Raw genomic sequence first — 21653 nt, 5'->3', positions numbered from 1 at the left:
CTAATCTCCTTTGTGTCCTTTGACGTGTGCTGCAGCTGATGGATTGGGTATCATTTTTACTTCCATTAGTCTGTCTCCAAGTCTTTCTTTGTGCTTATGAATAACTTCTGGTATGCTTTGCCAGATCACTCTTTCAGAATTTAAAGAACTGACCAAAAATTTCTTTTACAGGGAATGCAGAGGGCAACCAATGTTACCTACCAAGCTCATCATGTCAGCAGGAATAAGAGAGGCCAAGTGGTAGGAACAAGAAGTGGTTTTCGTGGATGCACAGTCTGGTTAACAGGTACAGTCATGGATTCCTAAGGATCTTTTTGGTTTAATTACTCTTCTGAGAAGCTACTTAGCTGTAGCTCCCTTTTCTCATGCAAAGCCAAATGTTTGTGGAATCTAAGAACTTGATGCAATTTTATTACTATTTTTAGGTAGACTATCGAGAAATTGCTCTGGGACAGATAGTAACTTGAGAATGGGTTTTCATCAGTGCTTTAGGAGCATTGCTTATTTGGCACCATCCTCTGCTTAATTCTGTTTGGGATTTGGAGTGCATGGGGTTTCTTTTTGCGTTTTAACCAATTATGGCTCTTCTTACTGTCCAATTTCCTATTACTAAATGAAACCTAACTTTTCTTTTTTTTTTTTTTTTTTTTTTTTTTGTGAGTGCTCATTTCAGAATCTTTTCTGTAAAGATCTCTTCTGTTTGGTTCTTGTCTCCTTGGGTTGAAATAACACTTCAACATAAACCTGTACCTTTGGACAGCAATTTCATGTTGAGGCAATTCATACTGGGAGTTATGTTTTTAAATCATCACTATGTATTTTTTTCCCTGAATTATTTTGATTGTATAAAGAGGGGGGTAAGTAAATACTGGAAGACAGCTTTGTTTCATAACCATGAGAGAATTTTTTTGTTCTGTCTTTCAAAGGTCCTGGAAGCTTTAATACATTTCCCTTGGAGTATTTTTTAGTTAAAACTGAAAACAAAAAATAAATATGATGATGTATTAATTAGTCACTTAGAACACCGATGTATTGTGGTACAAAAGATCTTCACAGAGTATCAGAGAAACTTACTACACTAAGTGAAAATCTGTTTCTACTACTGTTAATGAATGTGTGCGAAAGGTAAAGCAGTAGTTGATAATAGCTGAACACCTGGACACTCAACGAATCTATGGGATGGGATGGGATCCACCCAAGAGTACCAAGGGAGCTGGCAGAGAAGCTTGCCAAGCCACTTTCCATCACTTATCAGAAGTCCTGGCTAATAGGGGAAGTCTCAGAAGACTGGAGGCTTGCTAATGTACAATGGTGTACATTGGAGACGCCAATGTACAAGAAAGGCTGGAAGGAGGACCCAGGGAACTACAGGCCTATTATCCTTACCTCAGTACCAGGAAAGATTATGCAGTGGTTCTTGAATGCACTCACCAGGCAAGTGCAGGTCAGCCAGGGGGATCAGGCCCAGACAGCATGGGTTCATGGACAGGTCCTGCTTGACCAACCTGATCTGTTTCTTTGACCAGGTGACCCACCTTGTGGATGAGTGAAAGACTGTGGATGTTATCTACCTGGACCTTTTATCTACCTGGACTTCAGTAAAGCCTTTGATACTGTCTCCCACAGCATTCTCCTAGAGAAGCCGATGGCTCATGGCTTAGACAGGGGTACTCTTCACTGGGTAAAAAACTGTCTGCATGGCTGAGCCCAGAGAGTTGTGGTGAATGGAGTTAGATACAGTTGGCGACCGGTCACAAGTAGTGTTCCCCAGGACTCAGTTCTGGGGCCAGTCTTGTTTGATACCTTTATCAATTATCTGGATGAAGGAATTGAGTAAATTTGCAGATGACACCAAATTGGGCAGGGGTGTTGATCTACTTGAGGGCAGGAAGGTTCTGCGGAGGGACCTGGACAGGCTGAATAAATGGGCTGAGGCCAACTGTATGAGATTCAACAAGGCCAAGTGCTGGGTTTTGCACTTGGGTCACAACAACCCCATGCAGCACTACAGGCTTGAGGAAGAGTGGCTTGAGAGCTGCCGAGTGGAAAAGGACCTGGGGATATTGGTCGACAGCCAGCTGAACATGAGCCAGCAGTGTGCCCGGATGACCAGGAAGGCCAACATCATCCTGACCTGTATAAAAAATGGTGTGGCCAGCAGACTAGGGAAGTGATCATCTCCCTGCACTCAGCGCTAGTGAGGCCACATCTCAAATCCTGTGTTCAGTTTTGGGCCCCTAAGTACAAGAAGGATATTGAAGTCCTAGAGTGTGTCTGGAGGAGGCCAACAAAGCTGGTGAAAGGTCTGGAGAACATGTCTTATGAGGAACAGTTGAAGGAGCTGTGGTTGTTTAACCTGGAGAAAAGAAGGCTGAGGGGAGACCTTATTACTGTCTACAACTACCTGAAAGGAGGTTGTGGCGAGGTGTGTGCTGGTCTCTTCTCCCAAGTAACAAGTAGTAGGACAAGAGAAAATGGCATCAAGTTGTGTGAGGGGAGGCTTAGATTGGATATTAAAACAAATTTATTTACCGAGAGAGTGGTGAAGCGCTGGAACAGGTTGTACAGGGAAGTGGCTGAGTCACCATCCCTGCAGAGGTTAAAAAAGTGGGTAGACATGGCATTTTGTCACATGACTTAGTAGGCATGGAGGTGTTGGGCTAACAGTTTGACTTGATAATCTTAGAGGTATTTTTCAGTGTTAATGATTCTATGACTATAAATTGCTCAGAGCCATTCCAAACAGATTTGATACAGGAAGTTTCTGTCATGTATTTCTTTGGTATAAGAATGGAGTCCTTTCATCCCAATCTGTCACGTAGCTCCAGCCTGTCTATCAATGGTCAAATGATCTGGGAGGCTGACTTTGTGTTTTTCCTGGTAATTAATTAATATCCTTTTGAAAAAGGTTGTGATAAAAATGTTTTCCCGGTTATCTACATGGCAGCAGTTTCCAGTCATCATTCTTTTCAAACAAAAGTAATGTTTATGCCCAGTTTCCATACTTTCAAGAGTAACAAGCGTAGTGATAGAATACAGAAAAGTAAGAAGACTGTAAAGTATTAAGGGGAGTGTCTTGGGGAAGCTGGGTTAGTGAAGGTGTTTGAGTGCTGATGTCGAGGAGTGAAATGGACTGTAGGTATTGAAGTAGGTAATGCTACCCATTCCAGAAGTGTGTAAACAAGAGTCTTCAAAACTCTGCTAGGTATTATAATGAAAGCTGAAATAGTGGCATACTCCCTTCCAGATTCTCTCACCAGCAGTCATGGGGAGGGAGTGTACAGAAAGTTATTTCAGAGAGCACTTTTAATTTTTAAGCTAAGATTTATCTGAGAGCTGTGGTCTAATATTTCGTGCTGTTCAGTGAGAGGGTCTGAGTGAAAAAAGAACCCTGAGAAATGTATTAAAAATATGGAAAAGCATTACTTTTGTTTGTAAAATCATTATGCAATTTTGAGAGTGTAAATTATTTTAAAGACTTATCAGCTCAAAACCTGTTTTTAAGAGTCATTGTTATATAACCCTAACTTTTGCATTTCATTACGTGTTGGGGACTAAGTCATGTGTGAAAAGCTAGAGCATTTGAGTGAATAGCAAGCTAGATGTGGGGACAAAAGCTGCAAGTCAAAGACTACATCAATGAGAAATAAATGATACAGTAGCTGAAATCTTAATTTGGACTGCCATGCTTATTTTCCAGGATGCAGGTGTGTTTAATTGCTGCCCAAAGATGACTATTCTGTTTCCAGCCTTGCTTTTCTTCTCTTGCCTTGCACAAGTTGTAGTGCTTGTCCAACCCAACCTTGAGCTGGTTCAATTTGCTAAATCATCAGTGAACTCAACACAGCTTACACACAAACACACGCACAGAGGAAAAAAGATTAGCAAGCTAAGTTGGCTAATGTGGAGCAGAGATGATGGAGTAACAGAGGTGGGGTGGGTGTGAATGGAGAGAGGGGAGGACAAGAGAGCAGGACTGTCCCCATTAGGAAGCTGGTTCTGGCCTGACTTGTAACATTCAGCTTTATCTTGTACTGCTGTTACTCCTTTCAGAGTAGACAGATAAGAATTGACAAAAGAACCTTGGGTTGTACAAGAAAATCTGGATAATTTTAATAGATGACAATAGGTCATTGTTCACAACTGCAAATATTTTGACTGAACCATACTAAAATCTGTGAGATGAGTACAGAGGCTTTTCTTGAGAGAGGGGTGATGGCTTAAGTCCTTATGTAGGATTTGTCCTGGGATACACATACTCTCAGTTTTCGGTAAACTGCTCTTCATCTTCTGGATATTAAATTTAGTGAAGGAGAAACCAATGCAATGACTTGTCTTCTGTAAATTACTCTAAACTATTGCAGTTGTCAAGGTTTCTATTGCACTTTGTGTTTTCTTAGAACGTTTCTTAGCATGATTGTCACCCTTTGCTTTAAAAGTCTTAGCAGTAGTGCCAAACTGCTATTTTGTGTGACTTTTTTTTTTCTTCTTTTTCTGAAAGCTAGAATAATCTTAACCACCACTAACGAAGACCAAATCATTTTTATTCACCACACTAATGCTATTTTTTTTTAGACTACTGTTACCCTTAGTTTTTTCTTGCTTGAAGGATTAGCGTCATCTTATGAAGATTTGAGTTTGTGTTCCATTTAGGAATTGATTGCTCTGTGTAAGTTAAAGCACGTGCTCCAGATAAACTCCTGAAATCTAGTCTGGAAAATTATTTAAATACATTTCCAACTTAAAGCAAACATTAGACTTCTTAGTGCCAGCAAGACTTCTCAATTTTTTAAAGGCTTGTTACTGAAGATTCTGGACTGGACCAATGTTTAATATTGTCTTTGCTCGTTGCTCATGTACTCTGGCTGGTGGAGCATGACTGTTGGGTATGAGCCATGAATCAGTTTTGTTGTGTCTGCGGTGTCTAAATCAGTGCTGTTACTCTGCAATAAGTAAGAGCAGAGCCTGATTTCTTTTGTTGACTGAAATTCACTTCGGTGTTAGATCTTCTGATATAAAGACAACCTCTTAAGTCTGTGTGGGGTTTCTGAACTTAATTTGCTCAGGTAGTAACAACTGCCAGCAGCGGCACTGGGGAATATGCACCACCTGTATAAATGGCAGTCTCAAGACCAAGCTCTCCTATCCGCTTCTAATTGCATGCTTAACTTCCAACCTGCACCTGTTGTCTGTGTAAAAGGCATTTGGCTTATATTGCAGATAAGTGTTTCCAAAAGGCATTACTGCTGATGCCTGTCGCTTTGGGTTTTTCATACTAGCAGTGGTACATGTACTACAATTTGCACTAACTTGTTTCTATGCTTATAATGTATATTTATATTATTATGGAATATTCTAGGCCTGTCTGGTGCTGGGAAGACTACAGTGAGCATGGCACTGGAGGAATATTTAGTATGCCATGGCATTCCATGCTACACGTTAGATGGTGACAATATCCGCCAAGGCCTTAATAAGAATCTGGGTTTCACACCAGAAGATAGAGAAGAAAATGTCCGTCGTATTGCTGAGGTTGCTAAACTGTTTGCAGATGCTGGTTTGGTGTGCATTACTAGTTTCATCTCTCCTTATACTCAGGTAAATGTGAAAACCTTCTATATAAAGTATAGGGAAAATGCAAAGTGTCACTTAATTTTAGTTATAGGACTCCCTCACTGAACTTAGCCAAAATTAAGTGCCTGTTTGGTTTCTCGATGACATTTGTGCTTTCTAGACATGATTCATAAAATTTCAGAAACATTAATCTTAAATACAAAGAAGTTTACATTAGTGTTGTAACTGGAACTGTCCTTCAGTCAATTAGGCAGAATTATTAATCTAATATTAGGAACAAACCCAAATGATACTCCAATAAAGTCTTAAAATTACAGTATCTTGATTGATCCATGTAGGTGCTGGTACTTTATAAGTATAAAGACTAGGTGTACACTTAATCTGAAGACTCAGTTAAATTTTTTTAGGGACAGCTTTTCCTTCAGTGAATGAATGGTTTGAGCTCTATTTTACCAAGTGGTTTAAAGAAAAGGATGTTTAATTGCCCGTAGTTCTTCATACTTTTTTCCAAGCTGTATGTACAACGGGTGGATGAAGTGCTTAGGGACATGGTTTAAGGGAGTGTTAGGAATGGTTGGACTCGCTGATCCAGTGGGTCCTTTCCAACCTGATGATTCTATGGTTCTATGACGTTATATAACACTGAAAATAAACCTAAATGCATGTTACTGCTTTGTGAAGACTTTTTTTATCTGTCTATGAGAACACTGATGCTCCCATCAGTGACAAAAAGGATGTGTAGGCAGCAAATATCTTCAAGAACAACTCAGTGGCTGTAGCTCAGACACTTCACAGTATGAGAAGGTATTATTTCCTCAGTTACAGTGATACAAACAGTTCTTCTGATAATAATTTGGGGAACTTGAGATCTTGCAGTAAAACAGAAACTTTTTGATATAGGGAAAAATGACCATACTTAGTAAGAAATGATTTTAGTGGATATTTGGAAAATTTTTTGTTCTCTAAATGAAATTCATCACTCGCTTCAATGCTTGACAAGCCATGAAAATAAAATAATAGTTGGAGTATACAAGTCTTGTCAGATTAATGAATGTAGAGAAATCTGGAGCTCTGGAGAGAACAGTGGTCATCTCAGGAGCAGCAAGTAATACCTCCTCTGACTTCAATGATCCAGGCAGATGTAAGTGTTGGGGGATGTAACTCCTAAGATAGAGGCAGTAGGAGCTGGTATAGAAAATTCTGCACTCTGTGACTGGGTTTGTTTGGATTTTTTTAATATATATAGATCAGGTTAATGTAAAAACATCTCAAATCTTCATCTCAATTTTTACCATGTGGTGAACTGTAACCAAACTGTGTGATTTGCAGGGCATCAGTTGATCAAATCATATCTCTTTTTTTCCAACTTTGAGAACTTGTTTATATGTTACTGTCAGATTCTTTACAAAGAACTTCAAAAGCAGAAAGTTAATAACAATATGTGAGTGCAAATTCTTAGGGTTTTTTTTCTGTTTTCTTTCAGGATCGTAATAATGCCAGACGAATTCATGAAGGGGCAAGTCTGCCTTTTTTTGAAGTATTTGTGGATGCTCCATTGCATGTCTGTGAGCAGAGAGATGTTAAAGGACTCTATAAGAAAGCTAGGGCTGGAGAAATTAAAGGTAAAAAATAGATGTAGTCACATTCTTTCTACGTAAATGGGAGAGTGATATAAACCGCCTCCACGTAAGTGGATGTGCTCAAGTCTGTGGATGTACCACCCTTAAAAGCAGCATGGATTGGGAGCAGGGCCAGGCAGAAAACTGGAATCAACATCTAGCTCATGCAACAGACTAGCTGAATGCACAGGACAGTAAAACGGCCAAACTGGCTATCTTCACCTCAAAAAGCCTTGAGCAGATTATGTGGTTTCTGTTGTGAGCTCCTACAACTGAGGATTAGTCTATCTCATTTGTGTGTCCATCGACTAAAAAAGAGCCTCTTACTTTCTAAAGTCTGTAAAGGATTGTGATAATAAGAGTTACTAAGTTCTTCAAAAAGGTAAAGCATCGTCACCATCTTTCTGTAAAGACCATTAAGAACATTTCTGAATAGACTTTTTTTTTGAAATTAGGGTTCCATTCCAGTGCCCATGTAAATGATTTCCTATCCCCAGCCTCAGATCAAGATTTAAGTACATCCCGCAATAAAAAAAGCTTAAATGTATGATGACTTATTGCAAGTATTGTTTCAAGGGCTTCTTAGCTCTGTGCTATATTGTAGTTTGCCGAGGTTGACAGTAGCACTTTTTACCTATATTAAGGAGCAAAGCAGTTTGTAAAGTAATCATTTTCAAGGGCTGAGTTTGCTCATGCTGTAATGATGAAGTCAACATTAATCAAAAATGAAATAAAAGTCAAGAAGTCTAAGACATTCCATGTGACTGGTTGCTTCTTGTATTACCAAATGTATCATGTGAAGACCAGGAATAAATAAAGCTGAACTAAGGTATGCTCAGAACCAACTTGAAGATTAAATGTAAGAGTGAAAATGCTTAGTGGCATGAGTGTAAATTTACGTATATACTGGTTGTTCAACATCAGGATTTGTGTTTAAAAAAAGCAAATCTGCAAAACAACAAACAATCACAGCTAATAATGGAGGACAGATGATGGATGGCTAACTCTGGGCTGATGTACACAGTTCTTCTGCCAGTGCTCCTTTATTTATTCACAGTATAAATAACTTCACCAACAAAAATGTGCCATGTGTGCGCAGCAGAATGCTGAAGTTTGATGCAGTTGAATGATGGGATTAGCAGGTTGTCTGATAAAGAATAAAAATGTTGATTTCCCTAAGAAATCCTGTATTAAGGAACCTAAATTCTGCCCTCTTGCCTTTTGTGTGGTTTATATTTAAAAAACTGTCTGTCAACAATGTTAAAATGGAATCATCTTTTGGAAAAAGTCACTTAATGTTTTTGTCTTGCATCCTGCAGGTTTTACTGGGATTGATTCTGAATATGAAAAACCAGAAGCCCCGGAGCTTGTGCTGAAAACTGATTCCTGTGATGTGAATGATTGTATACAACAAGTTGTGGAACTTCTTCAAGAGAGAGTGAGCAGAAATGCAGATATATCATAGTACCATAGTACTTTTTTCAAAGCATTTGTGTCTGCATTCTGAATGTAAATGCTGAGAAAAGCAGAGATGTTTTTTAAGCGTTAAAGGCTTATACATGTTTAAAATCTAGCTTTTAAAATTGTCCTATTGTATGTTTCCTTTTTTAAACCTGAACACTGCAAAAACATTCATCTCTAAGTGAAATAAGATTTGGACAAGTGGAAAATTGATTTATATCAATTATCATAACTGATAACCGGAAGGGAAAGAAGGCTGTTTCAGTTGTTACAGGACCAATGATGAGTGCCAAATTTAGGATTGGTTGCTAGCATTTGTAAGAGTGAAATTTTTCACTTTTTCTGTTTAGCGTACAAATTAACATATCCTGCAGATGTGAAGAGACTGGGATGCACTTACAAAATAATTTGAGCTGGCTTAGAGGTGCTGTGATTATGTGTGGTTTCCCTTGTTTCCACTGTTTTTCTTGCACTAGCAAATTGAGTCCTGTAATTATGTAATGACCAGTTTAGGAAGCTGATCTTGCGTGGCAGAGTTGAGTTAATGATTCATAGCTTCTGAAAAGGTAGGTGTCTTTCCTCATTCATGCCTGCGATCTACCTTTTGAAGCCTCTGGGCCTTCCTCTATTTTCTGGTAGGAGGATTCAACTCATTACCCAAACTGAAAAGCACCAACCAAAGGGGAAAAAAACCACAAAGGAACAAACAGAAAACCCCAACAAACCACCCACACAAGACAAAACAGACAAAAAACTGCAAATACAAATCTCACTAAAAGTGAAAGCAGCAATGAGGTGGCTCTATCCTCCAGAATTTGCTAATCTTGAAGAAACGTGTCTCCTTGCATTCCTGTCTTTAGTCAGTGGGTAGTGGGATAACACTTCAGGCAGTTATTTTTTTGTTTAGATACTCTAGCAGACAATTATTTTTGTGATTTTTGTGAGGTGGATGTTCTGGAAATTTAGGGTGCAAGCAGTAGCTTGAGTAAATCTCTACCAAGTATTGGATTTGGTACAAGCAAAGCACCTCATTGAGTAACCAGCATGGAGTCAATTTTAACCCTTTCTGCCAGTACAGCTCTGGAGAGATTAGGCTCTCGTGTCCAAATTTTGAAGAAAACTGTTAATAGATCACTAATTGTTCAAGGCTGCTCAGGAGATAAGACATGGCAGAAAACCACAGCAGAATTCTAGATTTTTACCCTACTGCTCATCTGAATAATTTTTGGAAGAAAAAAGGGGAGTGGGTCTTCAGTAGTCCTGCCTATGGGACATGGCAGTTCCTGATTGTGGGATGCCCTATGACTCCTGCACAGAACAACAATTCAGAATGATTCATAAATCATGGAATCATAGAATCATAGAAACACTTGGTTGGAAAAGACCTCTTGGATCATTGAGTCCAACCATTCCTGTCTGCCACTGAACCATGTCGCTGAGCACCTCACCTACCTGTCTTTTAAATACCTCCAGGGATAGTGACTCAACCACCTCCCTGGGCAGCCTCTGCCAGGGCCTGATGACCCCTTCTGTGAAAAATGTTTTTCCTGTTGTCCAGGAAATGTAGAAACCAAGGTCACCTCTGCCAAGATAGTGATCCCCAGTGTCTTGCATTGATACACTCGCTACACAGTGCTGAATGCTGGCTCTTGGCCCAGTCAGCTTTCCTCTGTCCTTTGCTTAAGGCACAGTATAGTACTATATTTTTCTGCCTTTGTAGACAATAGTGTCATGAATGCCAAGATATCTTAGTGGTTGCTTGCTCTAAAGAGAGACAGTGAAAGCAAGGCTTGGCTGAAAAGGCATGTGTTGTTCCAAGACCATATTAATATAATGATGTCTTGAGAATATAGTTTCTGTAGGTTTCCTTTAGCTGGAACAAATCATGTCTATGTTCTTTAATAACGCATTGTGATCAGTAAAGAAAAAGACCATAGGTCAGCAGCATTAAAAATAATTTGGGATGATTGTTTTGTTTAAATAGGTTTCAAAAACTTTGGGAAGAAGTCTGCTTCAAGTGTTAATAGTCCTTGAATTTCAAGACCTGTTTTTATACTAGTTCAGACAATAATGGCAGTAAACAGAAGAGAGATGAAACTGTATAAATATGTGTTTGGAAAGACAGATATACATGCATTTATATTTACTAAACAAGAATTTGAAACCTTTCTTTTAAAAGTAGTGGAATTATTTTGTTCTTAGAATTTTTTGTACTGTTTGAAAAGAACTCTGAAACAAAATAATCAGATCTTTCCCCAAAACATATTTAACTGTTACGGAAGAAAAAGGAAGGTAACCATGCAGAGATAGGAGTAATAAGTAAAGTTGAATCTGTAAAGTTAGTATGTGGCATAACTTGGTTTTGATGGTCAGTTCATCTGGTTTCTCTGCCTATAAATGTAATAGATACTTCAAAGTTCTTTTCAGGGAACAAAAATGTGAGGTACTGAAGGATATCTTTTAAAACTACCAAGTCCAAGTCATATGAGAAGTTCCTTCTTTTTTCTTTCTTTTTTTTTTTCTTTTTTCCAACTGCTTTCAGTGCTATAAAAATTGGTGCTTGCACGCATCTTTTTTTTTTTTTTTCAGCCAGAAAGACTTGTGTGGCTTTTGATATTTTCCGGTAGAGTCAGACTGGTCTAGTGCAGGTGTTTGGCTGTAAAGATTTAATTGATTTTATTCTTGTTTTTCCTGACAACAAATATAGCTGATCTAGCCTGTTTCACAAAGTTCATATTTCCTTACTATGGAATAAGTTCAGTATTTAGCCTGGAAAATATTTTCTGAAGAAATCATACATATAAAGATGCCCCACATTGCTATTTCTCTCAAATGTGTAAAGATGCCCTTTACACCTTTGTTTTGGTCAAAATAAGTCACATAAAGGGCATCTTCACACATTTGAGAGAAACAGCAATGAATGGCGGCGGTCAGATATTCTTGTTGGCACAAGATGAGGATTATTTCTGTGGCTCAATGAATTTAAAATGTTATAGAACAGAACCGACAGGCAGAGAAGAGGCCAGAGAATTGTACCTTTCTCTGTTAATATCATGGCTGTTATTGCTCTTGACAGTTTTCCCAAGACTTAAAGTACTGACAAACTTATCTGCAAGCTGTAGGTATTAGTGATTCTTATAGACAAGCAAATACTTCTGTCTGTTTCTTCCGTATATAAATGATTCAATGCCCTCACACCTCAATTAGTATGAACTTATTAGACTAGTCATCCAGTAATATAAATTGGATGTCACTTGTGAATGCTTATCTACTGGAAACTTGCCTGAAGTCTTTCTTTATAGACTATCGAGGATGTTTGGCAGCATTGGCAAAGAACCTACCACCGCAGTCTGAGAACACACATTACCATAAACCATCTAGTTTATTTTTTTTATTATTTTGTGGTTATTTATCTGAATGCATTGACAAATAATAGATCTTATGTAACTTGTCCTAAGAATGAAACTTTGAGAAAGTTACTACCTTAAAGTGGTCACTAGATGGCTTGTTAGCCTAGCATTTTCCTAAAATTCATGCAGTTTAAAGACCTATGGATTTCTCTTGCTGCTTTCTCTTGTTTGGGGTTTTTTTTAGTCTAAGATGTTGTTTTAAATACCATTTTTATGTCTGCAAAGGAGTCTAAGTTTACTAATCCTACAAATTCTCTAAATGTCTGACTTAGTATTGCTAGAATCATCTTCAAGTCGTTTACATCCTTATAATGAGGTAGTTTGTAGACAGAAACTGCATTGTGAAAACTTTTTTCCCATTGTTTTGCCTATTAGTGGGACACTAAAAGCAGGCTAATATTTGAAGAGACCTTTTTAATAGGCACATTAATTTTAAGTTTTGATGGTTTGTAAAATTAGGACATTCTAGTGTGGTAATGAACTATGGTCCAGAGAGGAATCATCTGTGAAGCAGCGTGATGTGTAATCAGTCATTCTACTTCGCTTGTACAACTGCTGTTCTTTACAGCAGACAATACCTTTATTTGATTCTGGGCTTATTGCTGTGGCAGGAGTTTGCTGCAGCTCTCCTGCGTTGTAATGCTCCTGCTCAGGGAGAAGAGGAGGCAGGTTTTGCCTAACTTACTGTCTAATAAAATTAGCTTCCCAAGTGATGCCTGATATGCAATGAACTGAGCTTTTCCTTATAAAACACAGTTTCTAAGTGTTAGCTTAATTTTTTTTTTCTTTTTATTTGTCTTTGGAGATAGGCATTATGTAACAGCAAGTGAGACCACATCTTTTTACTCACACAGTCATTTTATCATCCACTGGCTTTCATCATCCAGCTCCGTTTGTTTTACTTTCCATGGAGATAGTGTCCAATGTCTGATAAATGCTTTAAAATGCTTGGGCAAACTTAGTGTTTCCTGCAGGCATATCTTTTTACTCTGGGCTGCATATATTGGAAAATAAATAATTTCTTTATTCTTATTTATTATAATAAATAATTTCTTTATTCTTGTTGTGGGTCCTCCCAAAAGTAAAGCATTACTTTGCAAAAGTTTCCAAAACTCTGAAAAACCTGTTTTAAAAAGAGCTGTCTGCTACTTTTTACTGATTTTTTTTTTTTTTTTCCTGCTAATGTCACTGGAACGTTTGACTGGGTTTTGACATTTTGCACCATCCTTTGTCAGGGGAGTCTTTTTAAAGTTTTATCATGGTCTTCCACCTTCTTAATTAGCAACTTTCAGCTGAGAAATATATTAATTTTTTACCTCCGTGTTACAGCTTCTGATGTATGTTGTATAACGATTCACTTAAATGTATAAATGCTCACTCTCGAAAACTCTCTAAAAAAGCATTGTTTCCTTTCTGCTGTAGATAGTGTAGGCATTGATAAGTCATAAAAGCTGCACTTATTTTAATAGTCAAATATGTACTAGGTAAGTGTTATGTAGGGTACCTAAAGTTTAGAAAAAAATTTCTTGTCAGAATAGTTCATTTTAGTTACTCAAGTCTGAAGTTTGGCTAGCAGTATATAGTGATAGGATGAAGGGAAATGGGTATAAACTGGAGGGGGGCAGATTTAGGCTAGACTCAAGGAAGAATTTCTTCACAATGAGAGTGGTGAGGCACTGGCACAGGTTGCCCAGGGAAGCTGTGAAAGCCCCATCCCTGGAGGTGTCCAAGGCCAGGTTGGATGGGGCCTTGGGCAGCCTGGGCTTGTGGAAGGTGTCCCTGCCCATGGCAGGGAGGTGGAACTGGATGATATTTAAGGTCCCTTCCAACCCAAACTATTCTATGATTCTATTTCATAATCTCAGAAGAGTGCTGTTTTTCAAATGAGTAAAAATTGCTTAATGAATAAACTCTTGCTACAGAGTAGTGCAACATTAGAATTTTACTTCTTGTCCACATGTTTGGTGTCCAGGAAACATTCTGAGCAAACATTGTTGTGTTTATTGCTTTTAAACAGGACATTGTACCAGTGGATGCCTCCTATGAGATAAAAGAGCTTTACGTACCAGAAAACAAGCTACAGTTGGCCAAAACTGATGCTGAGTCTTTGTTAACCTTGGAAATAAATAAGGTATTGTGTGCTTAGTTGCCTCGTTGCTGAAATTGAAAGGTAGTCTAATCTTAAGTTGCTTAGCAGAAGTATATATAGTCGAAATACCTGTACTAGTTACAGTATGTATCTCAGTATACTTTCCCCTTCTTTTCTTGCAAGAAATAACAGCATCTGTGTCACTTGATAGAGATAACAATTCAGTCTTCATAATTTCATAAGTAATATCTGGCATAGTTTTCTTAATTTATCCCAAGCCTGGTGATTACGTTTACAGTGACTTCCTCCTGTGTCCCACCACTTGTCCCCACCCATGGACTAAACTGTGCCCGGCACATCTTGGATGAGTATCTGTTTCTAGAACAATTACTAACTTTTTTTTTTTTTTTACTTACACAAACCATTTTATTTTGAATTTTAATGATCTAGAAATACGAGGGAAATCAGTTGCTGCTTCTTGATTCTCCTTGTCGGTAACTTTAAGCTGAATGATAGTAACCTTATATACCAGGCACTAACAGTTGCAAACTTAAGTCTACAGACAGATGATATGATCTGCTTTATTGTTTGTTTGTTTGTTTTATTCTGGTTAGAACTTATCCATGCTACTCTTCTGGCTTCCAGCAGAGAAAATGTGGCAAAGCATGCATCAATACGATCACCTCCATTCTTATTTTGGTTAAATGCATTATTTTCCAACTCAGATTAATTAGACAAAGCTGCTTCTGGCTACGTTTCTGTTCTGCCTCATTTTCTTTTTCTGAAGAACTAGGCCTAAACACAGATGCAGTGCATAAGTTTTTTTCATTGGCTTTTTGACAGTATTAATAGAACTTAAAGCCAAGTATTTGATCTAGGAGCAAACAAATCCTTTCCCTCTCTGTCCTAGCCAGTGGTTTGTTAAATATCAAGCAAGCCTATAACATAAACTTGGGAAGAAAATGTGTATTGTACTTCCTGTAGCATAAATTAAACAGTGTAATAAAATTAGTCATGCTCATTGCGGAAGAGACTCGCACAGGCAAAGCGTGTCCTTGTCAAAGATTGGTCAGACACATGCAAAACTAATAGAGGCCACACACAAAGTCGTAGTGTGATTGTTTAAGTGCTAAGGAAGGAAATTCTCTGTAAGCTGATACCTCTTAAACTAAAATAAGTACTAGTCCTGAGAGAATTTTGTTGATGGATTTTGTCACTAGTTTCTGCAAAAAAATTTTCTTTCTAAACTGTTTTAAGATTAGACCTCTTAATATTCACTCTGATAATTCTGGTATTTTTGTAGCAATTTTATTATTGTTTTTCCTTTATTTCCCCTCTATTTTTTACCTCTTGGTTATCTTGCTTGTTAAAAAAATAAACACAAATGGGAATCTCTAATTCTGTTATGTTGAAATTTATCAAACATTTACAAGTAAAGTTTATTTTTAAAGGGGAGTGTTGTGTATTGGTTTTGTTTTTAACACGTGGAAATTTGATCCTAGTGTAAGGACTGGAAAATAGACAAACACTTGAACAGTGAGGAACAAATTATTCTTTTTTTTCTTATTTGTAGAAATATTAAATTCTTTCTGATTAAATACTGAGAAAGCTACTATTTATACTGTCCTGCCTTTTATGGGTAAATACCTGATGTCAATCATTAAGCAACAACTTCTATCAGCTCTAAGTCTATTTCTTCAATCCTTTACAAGGTGGATATGCAGTGGGTGCAAGTTCTAGCAGAAGGTTGGGCAACACCCCTGAATGGCTTTATGAGAGAGAGAGAATACCTACAGTGCCTTCACTTTGATTGTCTCCTCGATGGTAAAGTAAAACCTAACCGTTTGTAAAACTGAACAAACTAATCCTACTTCTAAAATACTATTAATGCTTTTCTTCCTAGTGGTGGTGTGATAATACATTATTGGGCTTGTGCCTTACAACCTAGGTTAAGAGACTAGGACATTCTAATTAGCAGTGTTAAACCTGATGGTTTATTCTTTTTCCACCTACCATCGTGTTAGAATTTGAATGTATTTTCTTTTTGCGTTTACAAATTATATTTTTCAACTGTTTTCAATTTTGAAAAATATTTAAACCTAAAATAGATGTTGGTAATTTGTTTTGAAGAAACTGATTTTAGACTATAGAATTGCCATTTAATTGCTCTTTTGCAATGTGTGCCGAAAGATTTGTTCTGTGGTAGTAATGAAGTAAAGGACAAGAAAGTATGAAATCAGAATTTGAGGAGGTGGCTTGAGTATGGACAATTGTCACATGTAATTGACTGTGACTTAGCAATTATCTTGTGATGTTTTAAATTAATATATTTTATTTTACATTACAAATTGGCTAAGAGCAAGCATTAGTTAAATTAGTCAACAAACGATAACATACTCAGATTTTGGAATCTGATGGTGATCCTCTGCCATTTTTCATTTATTTCTCTTTGAAGAGTCTGTTTTAATCCAGTCTTTTAGGGTTTTTTTTGCACACTCTACAACAAAGAGGGATAGTAAAAATTCCTCTCCCCATTTCCTTCTGTATTACTCTTCTCTTGGTGGAGTCCAAAAACTGTTTCTATTTCCTTTTTCTATAAGTCTCTTGCATAGTATCCTAGGCAACAGAATGTCATACTGTTATTTGAGTATCTAAAGATTGCAGTGTTGTTTTGAAGAGGTAGTTTTGTTTTCATTCCATTTGCCTTCTGTGTGTCTATCCACTTGAAACATACTCTGCAGATGGCATGCTATGCGTTCAATTGCAATAATAGCTTGTAGCTCTTTATTCTGCCCTGTAGTCTTCTATAAATGAGAATTTTTATAAGGCTTTTAAAACTTTATATAGGTGAATGTTTCAGATATGGCAGTAGTACAAGTTTTTAAACTTCTCTTGCAATTGTTTTTACTACCTCATGAATGCTGCAAAAAAGAAGTAATGAAAAACAACAAGTAACTTATTGATGGAAACAATTTTCAGTCCTAAGCTTGGCTAGAACAGTCACATTCCTCTAGATGCTACCAAATTTCCTATTCTTAGTTATCTACTGCAACATTTGCATATGAGAACTGTTTTAGAAAAATGTAATTACCTTAAAGCTGCTTTGTTACTCAAAGCAGTGGCTAAGTCAAAACAACATCCTGAAAGTTCCTTCCTGCTTGATATGTTACTTCTGGAATCTTACAGCAACAGTCAGGTTTTTTTTCCAGGTTTTTGATTTTGAAGAGAGGGAAATTGTTTAATACCTGCAATGCAGCTCATCCTTTGGGCTGTAAATGCAGTGTTCATACTTACTTCTACATTAGGGAGATCAGTGCAGATGTGTTGATATTCTCCCTTGAAAGCTTAAGTTATCTGAAATAATTTCAAACTAACACTCTTCATCTGTGACTTAACAAAGTCACTTCCCACTACCTTGCCTCAGTTTCTCCTTTGTATAGTGGCTGAGGAGATGTCAGTGATAATATTGGTCCCTGACAAAATTTTAACAATCAACGATTTTGAGATCTCTCCCCAGTTTGAAATATTTATTTAGTGGTTCACAAAGCAAAAGAATTTTTTTATTTATCAAGCTAAAGGTGGCAAATCACCTTCTCTGTGACTGTTGCCGAGCTCAATTTCATAACCTATTTGCTTTGAAAATAACTGAATACTAAGAGTGAACTTAACACCGTACTGTTCATCTTCACCTCATTATGAAGGAAAATAAGACCTATTTTTCTCTTAAACTTTTCATCCAGCTTCATAATTTTTAACTTCATATCACACTTGAGCTAATATTGAGAGAAGTTTTTAAAAAACATGTTGCTCAAGAACTGGGCAAATCAGCTTTGTTTAGAGTCTTGGCCCTACTAAAGCCAATAGCAAAATTCCCATTGACTTCAAAGGGCCAATGATTTTTCTGTGGGAGACCACCCAAAAGTTTTGCACTCTTTCAGCAAGTGTGTGGTTATGAGACTTCAAGCCTTTGCATAAGACTTACAATACTTACTTCACGGGGTTTCTCAAATCTCATTCCTGTAGTAAGAAAAACAAGACTTTCCGCATCTAGCAGTGAAGTAAATGCTGAAAAATTAGCACTTCACATGACCTTCACATTCAGGTTCGTTGGTTTAGTTTTGTAAGTAAAGTAGATGGTAAGCTTTCAGCTGAATGAACTGTGCGAAACGTCTGCCCAACTCAAGACTTTCTTCCTGAAATATATATGCTTAGATATTAATACGGTTTTAGGTATACAACACAAGTCACTATTTGAAATAGTTGAATGATATACACTAACTACTTGGGTACATTTGGCTGCTTCTGTTGCATTGAAGTTTTCTTACAGTCTGAAAGTATGACTACTGAGAATGCTATTTCTTTTTCACTTGTTATCCACTCCAGTAACAATCTTGCCTAATATTTTAGATGTTCTGTTTAAAAACATCAATTGAGTGTTTCTGCTTACTATATAGCTTCTTGAACAACATATCTGAGATCCCAAAATGTAGTATCCACACAGTCTAAATACTTGTGTGCAGCTGTAAGTACTTGCTATTTTCAGTACTGTCTTTGTTCTTTCTCAAATCTCAGTGCTTGCACACTTTTATAGCACACATGTCTTACGCAAGGGTACGTTCTATAAGTTGCTTTTAACCCCTGTTAAAATAAGTACTTGAACTACTGTTGTGCACTTGCAGTCTGGACTCAAACTTGTTAGGAGAGTAGGTTTTCATAATATTGTTGATATTATTACTAAGGATAAGGGCTGCATTTTTTTTTCCTTCACTCTGCAGGGGGAGTTATTAATCTGTCAGTGCCTATAGTACTAACAGCTACTCAAGAAGACAAAGAAAGACTGGACGGATGTACAGCAATTGCACTGGTGTATGAAGGTCGCCGTGTGGCCATTCTCCGTAATCCAGAATTCTATGAGCACAGGAAAGAGGAACGCTGTGCTAGGCAGTGGGGAACAACATGCAAGGAACACCCCTATATCAAGGTATACGTTTAAAAGCTGAAAATCTGGTCCTATTAGCTGTGCTCTATGTGGAGCTCCTATTAGCTGTGCTCTGTGTGGAGCTCCAAATTAAGTGAAGCTCATGTCTCTGACTGGTGTATTTCAACAGCAAAACTACTTTGAGAACTTATTAAACATTTGAGCAGAAACAAAGGTGATTTTTTTTTTTTTTTTTGTTGTTCTGTGCAGCTGTTGAATCATCTGCACTTAGTATCATGTCAATATGTTGTCCTGGTTCTGGCTGGGAAAGGGTTAATTCCCTGGTTTTGGTGGGGAAAGAGTTAATTTTCACAAGAAGCTGGGAAAAGGCACATCCAGGACAGCTGACCAAACTGGCCAATTAGATATTCCATGCCATCCATGTCCAGTATATACAATGAGGGTGGCTGGTGGGGTGGCACAGCTCTGGGCATCTTGGTGCAGGTGGGCTGAGTTTGGGGTTTTGCGGTGCGGTTTTTATTCTTTCATGGTGCAGGTGCACAACTTGGGATTCCAGATCAGGAGCAGTCAGGCACTGGTCTCCGTTCGGTGAGCAACTTTGCATTATGTATCACCCATTCTGTATATCCCTTTACTTTTATTATTGTTGTATTTTTGTCTTCCTTTGCTGCTCTGTTAAACTGTTATTATCCCAACTTGCCAGTTGTACTGTTTCTTTTTTTATTCTCCACCTCCAGAAGGTGACAGGAGTGAGTGAGCTGCTGCTGTCATTCTTTTGTTGCTGGCTTGTGGCTAAACCCAAGCAGTCATGTGGTTCTTTGTTACCGGCTTGGGGCTAAATCACAACAGTCCTTTAGGCACCCAATGTGGGGCAAGAAGGGTTGGGATAATGACAGATCTGACCAGAGCGTGGTAAAACAAATTTGTTATAAGCATTCATTATATTAGTTCAATAGCTGCTGGTCACAATGTTGATGTGTTTGCTCAGATGGTTGTGTTATGTAAATCCTTGCAATCTGGGAGAAAGATCAGGATTATCACATTGTTTTGTGTTATATCTGCTTATGATATGATACTATCACTGGCAGTGAGGTTCAGCTGGTGTTTGTATGCAGCATTGTTGTCACTTCTGTAACCTTGGGTGCTATCTCTCGGAATTTGTTAGTAATCACACCCGATCTATGAGGAGAACAGGGGGATACTTTCCCCCACTCTTTGGCTTGCTTCCTTAGGCCAGTTACAACAGCACTTGAGAATTCTGAATATCGTTGGGATGTTCAAGGCAGTTCAAGCCATTGCTCTTATTGCTATGTGTCCTGAATGTGTTTCTGGTCTTGTTTAGGGTTACAAAAAATTTCTGTAAGGATGCCACCCAGAGATCTGCCCTGAGGCTACAGACTTATGAGTGACAGGGTGTGTGGGATAGTGTGGGCAAGTACCGAGGACAGTGGGCACCTCCAGTGTTTCAGAAACCCACCCTTGAACAAGCACAGAATCCTGACAAATTAGTGAAATAGTTGGAAGAAGTATGCTGCCACCCTTGCAATTCCAAAGCAACACAAATCATCACTGCAGCATGCTGGGGCCTGGCCCATGTGTATTGAGCCCTGTTTAACGCTATTCAGCACCCCCAAAAGGAAGAGAGGGTCTCTGGGTCAGGCGACAATGTGATAGGCATGTCTTGTGGCTACTCAGACTCTGGCAATAGAAACAGCAGCTGGACCAGAGAACCAACCCATGTCAGCATCAGTCACCCCTATACTGAAGAAGAAATACACAAAAAAATAATTTCACTTAGTGGGACCTTCACAAGAACAGGAAGAAGATCCAGAGGTAATCACCAGATCCCTCTCCCTGAGTAAGCCGTGAGATATGTGAAAATACTTCAGCCCCCATCCATGCACATTGTTATGTGGCTGCTCCGAAGCTGGGATAAAGGGACCAGTAGCTTGGAATAAGAGGCGAGGGAAGTCAAGCAGCTGACATCCCTGTCTGGGGAAGGGGGCATTGACTGGGCAGTTGAGGGAAAAGACACAAACTCAGCCTCTAGAGGTGATTTTTGTAAGGCATGAAGATAAGGTACCTCTTCAAGAAATATGTTACATTTCACCCAGGCAAGTGGACCACTGTAAAGAAAGGCATCCAGTATCTGTTAGAGTTAGCTGTGCTGGAGGTGATTTATAATGATCTGATAATGAGAAGTTACCCAAAGATCCAGATGAAGTCCAATGCACACGACCCCTGTGGCAGACATTTCTATGGTGTGCACCATCATTGTATGCCAACTTATTGGCAGTTATGTCTTGGAAAGGCAGCAAGGAACAAACAGTGGATGAATTGGCTGGCCAACTCTAGCAATACAAAGGAAGTCTCTCTTCCTGCCTATGGGACTGTGTCTTTACTGTGGAAAGACTATCAAAGAATTCGAAAACATTTAAAAAACTGTTCTGGAAAGTGCAACAACTCAAAGAGGAGGGTGTGGAGAAACTGTCCCAAGAAGTCCAGCAACTCAAAGAGGATAAACCCTGCTCCCACCTGAGTGGACCAGTGTCTCTGCTATTAGA

The 21653-nt window shown here is 38.3% G+C and overlaps 1 protein-coding gene across 2 annotated transcripts in view; it reads left to right on the top strand.

Moving 5' to 3' along the window:
* Nucleotides 1-21653, top strand: part of PAPSS1 (3'-phosphoadenosine 5'-phosphosulfate synthase 1) — a 53878-nt gene that overhangs the window by 8102 nt on the left and 24123 nt on the right. For both annotated transcript variants that reach the window (XM_009564990.2, XM_054065103.1), the window contains exons 2-8: nucleotides 172-286; nucleotides 5360-5595; nucleotides 7055-7193; nucleotides 8510-8628; nucleotides 14079-14192; nucleotides 15863-15974; nucleotides 18926-19131. In XM_009564990.2, coding sequence (XP_009563285.2) covers nucleotides 172-286; nucleotides 5360-5595; nucleotides 7055-7193; nucleotides 8510-8628; nucleotides 14079-14192; nucleotides 15863-15974; nucleotides 18926-19131 — 1041 coding nt within the window. The remainder of the gene's footprint in view (nucleotides 1-171; nucleotides 287-5359; nucleotides 5596-7054; nucleotides 7194-8509; nucleotides 8629-14078; nucleotides 14193-15862; nucleotides 15975-18925; nucleotides 19132-21653) is intronic.

Source organism: Cuculus canorus, chromosome 4 (assembly GCF_017976375.1).
Source record: "Cuculus canorus isolate bCucCan1 chromosome 4, bCucCan1.pri, whole genome shotgun sequence".
NCBI lineage: Eukaryota > Metazoa > Chordata > Aves > Cuculiformes > Cuculidae > Cuculus > Cuculus canorus.
Note: the sequence above shows the minus strand (reverse complement) of the source record. Positions and strands in the feature narration are given on the sequence as shown.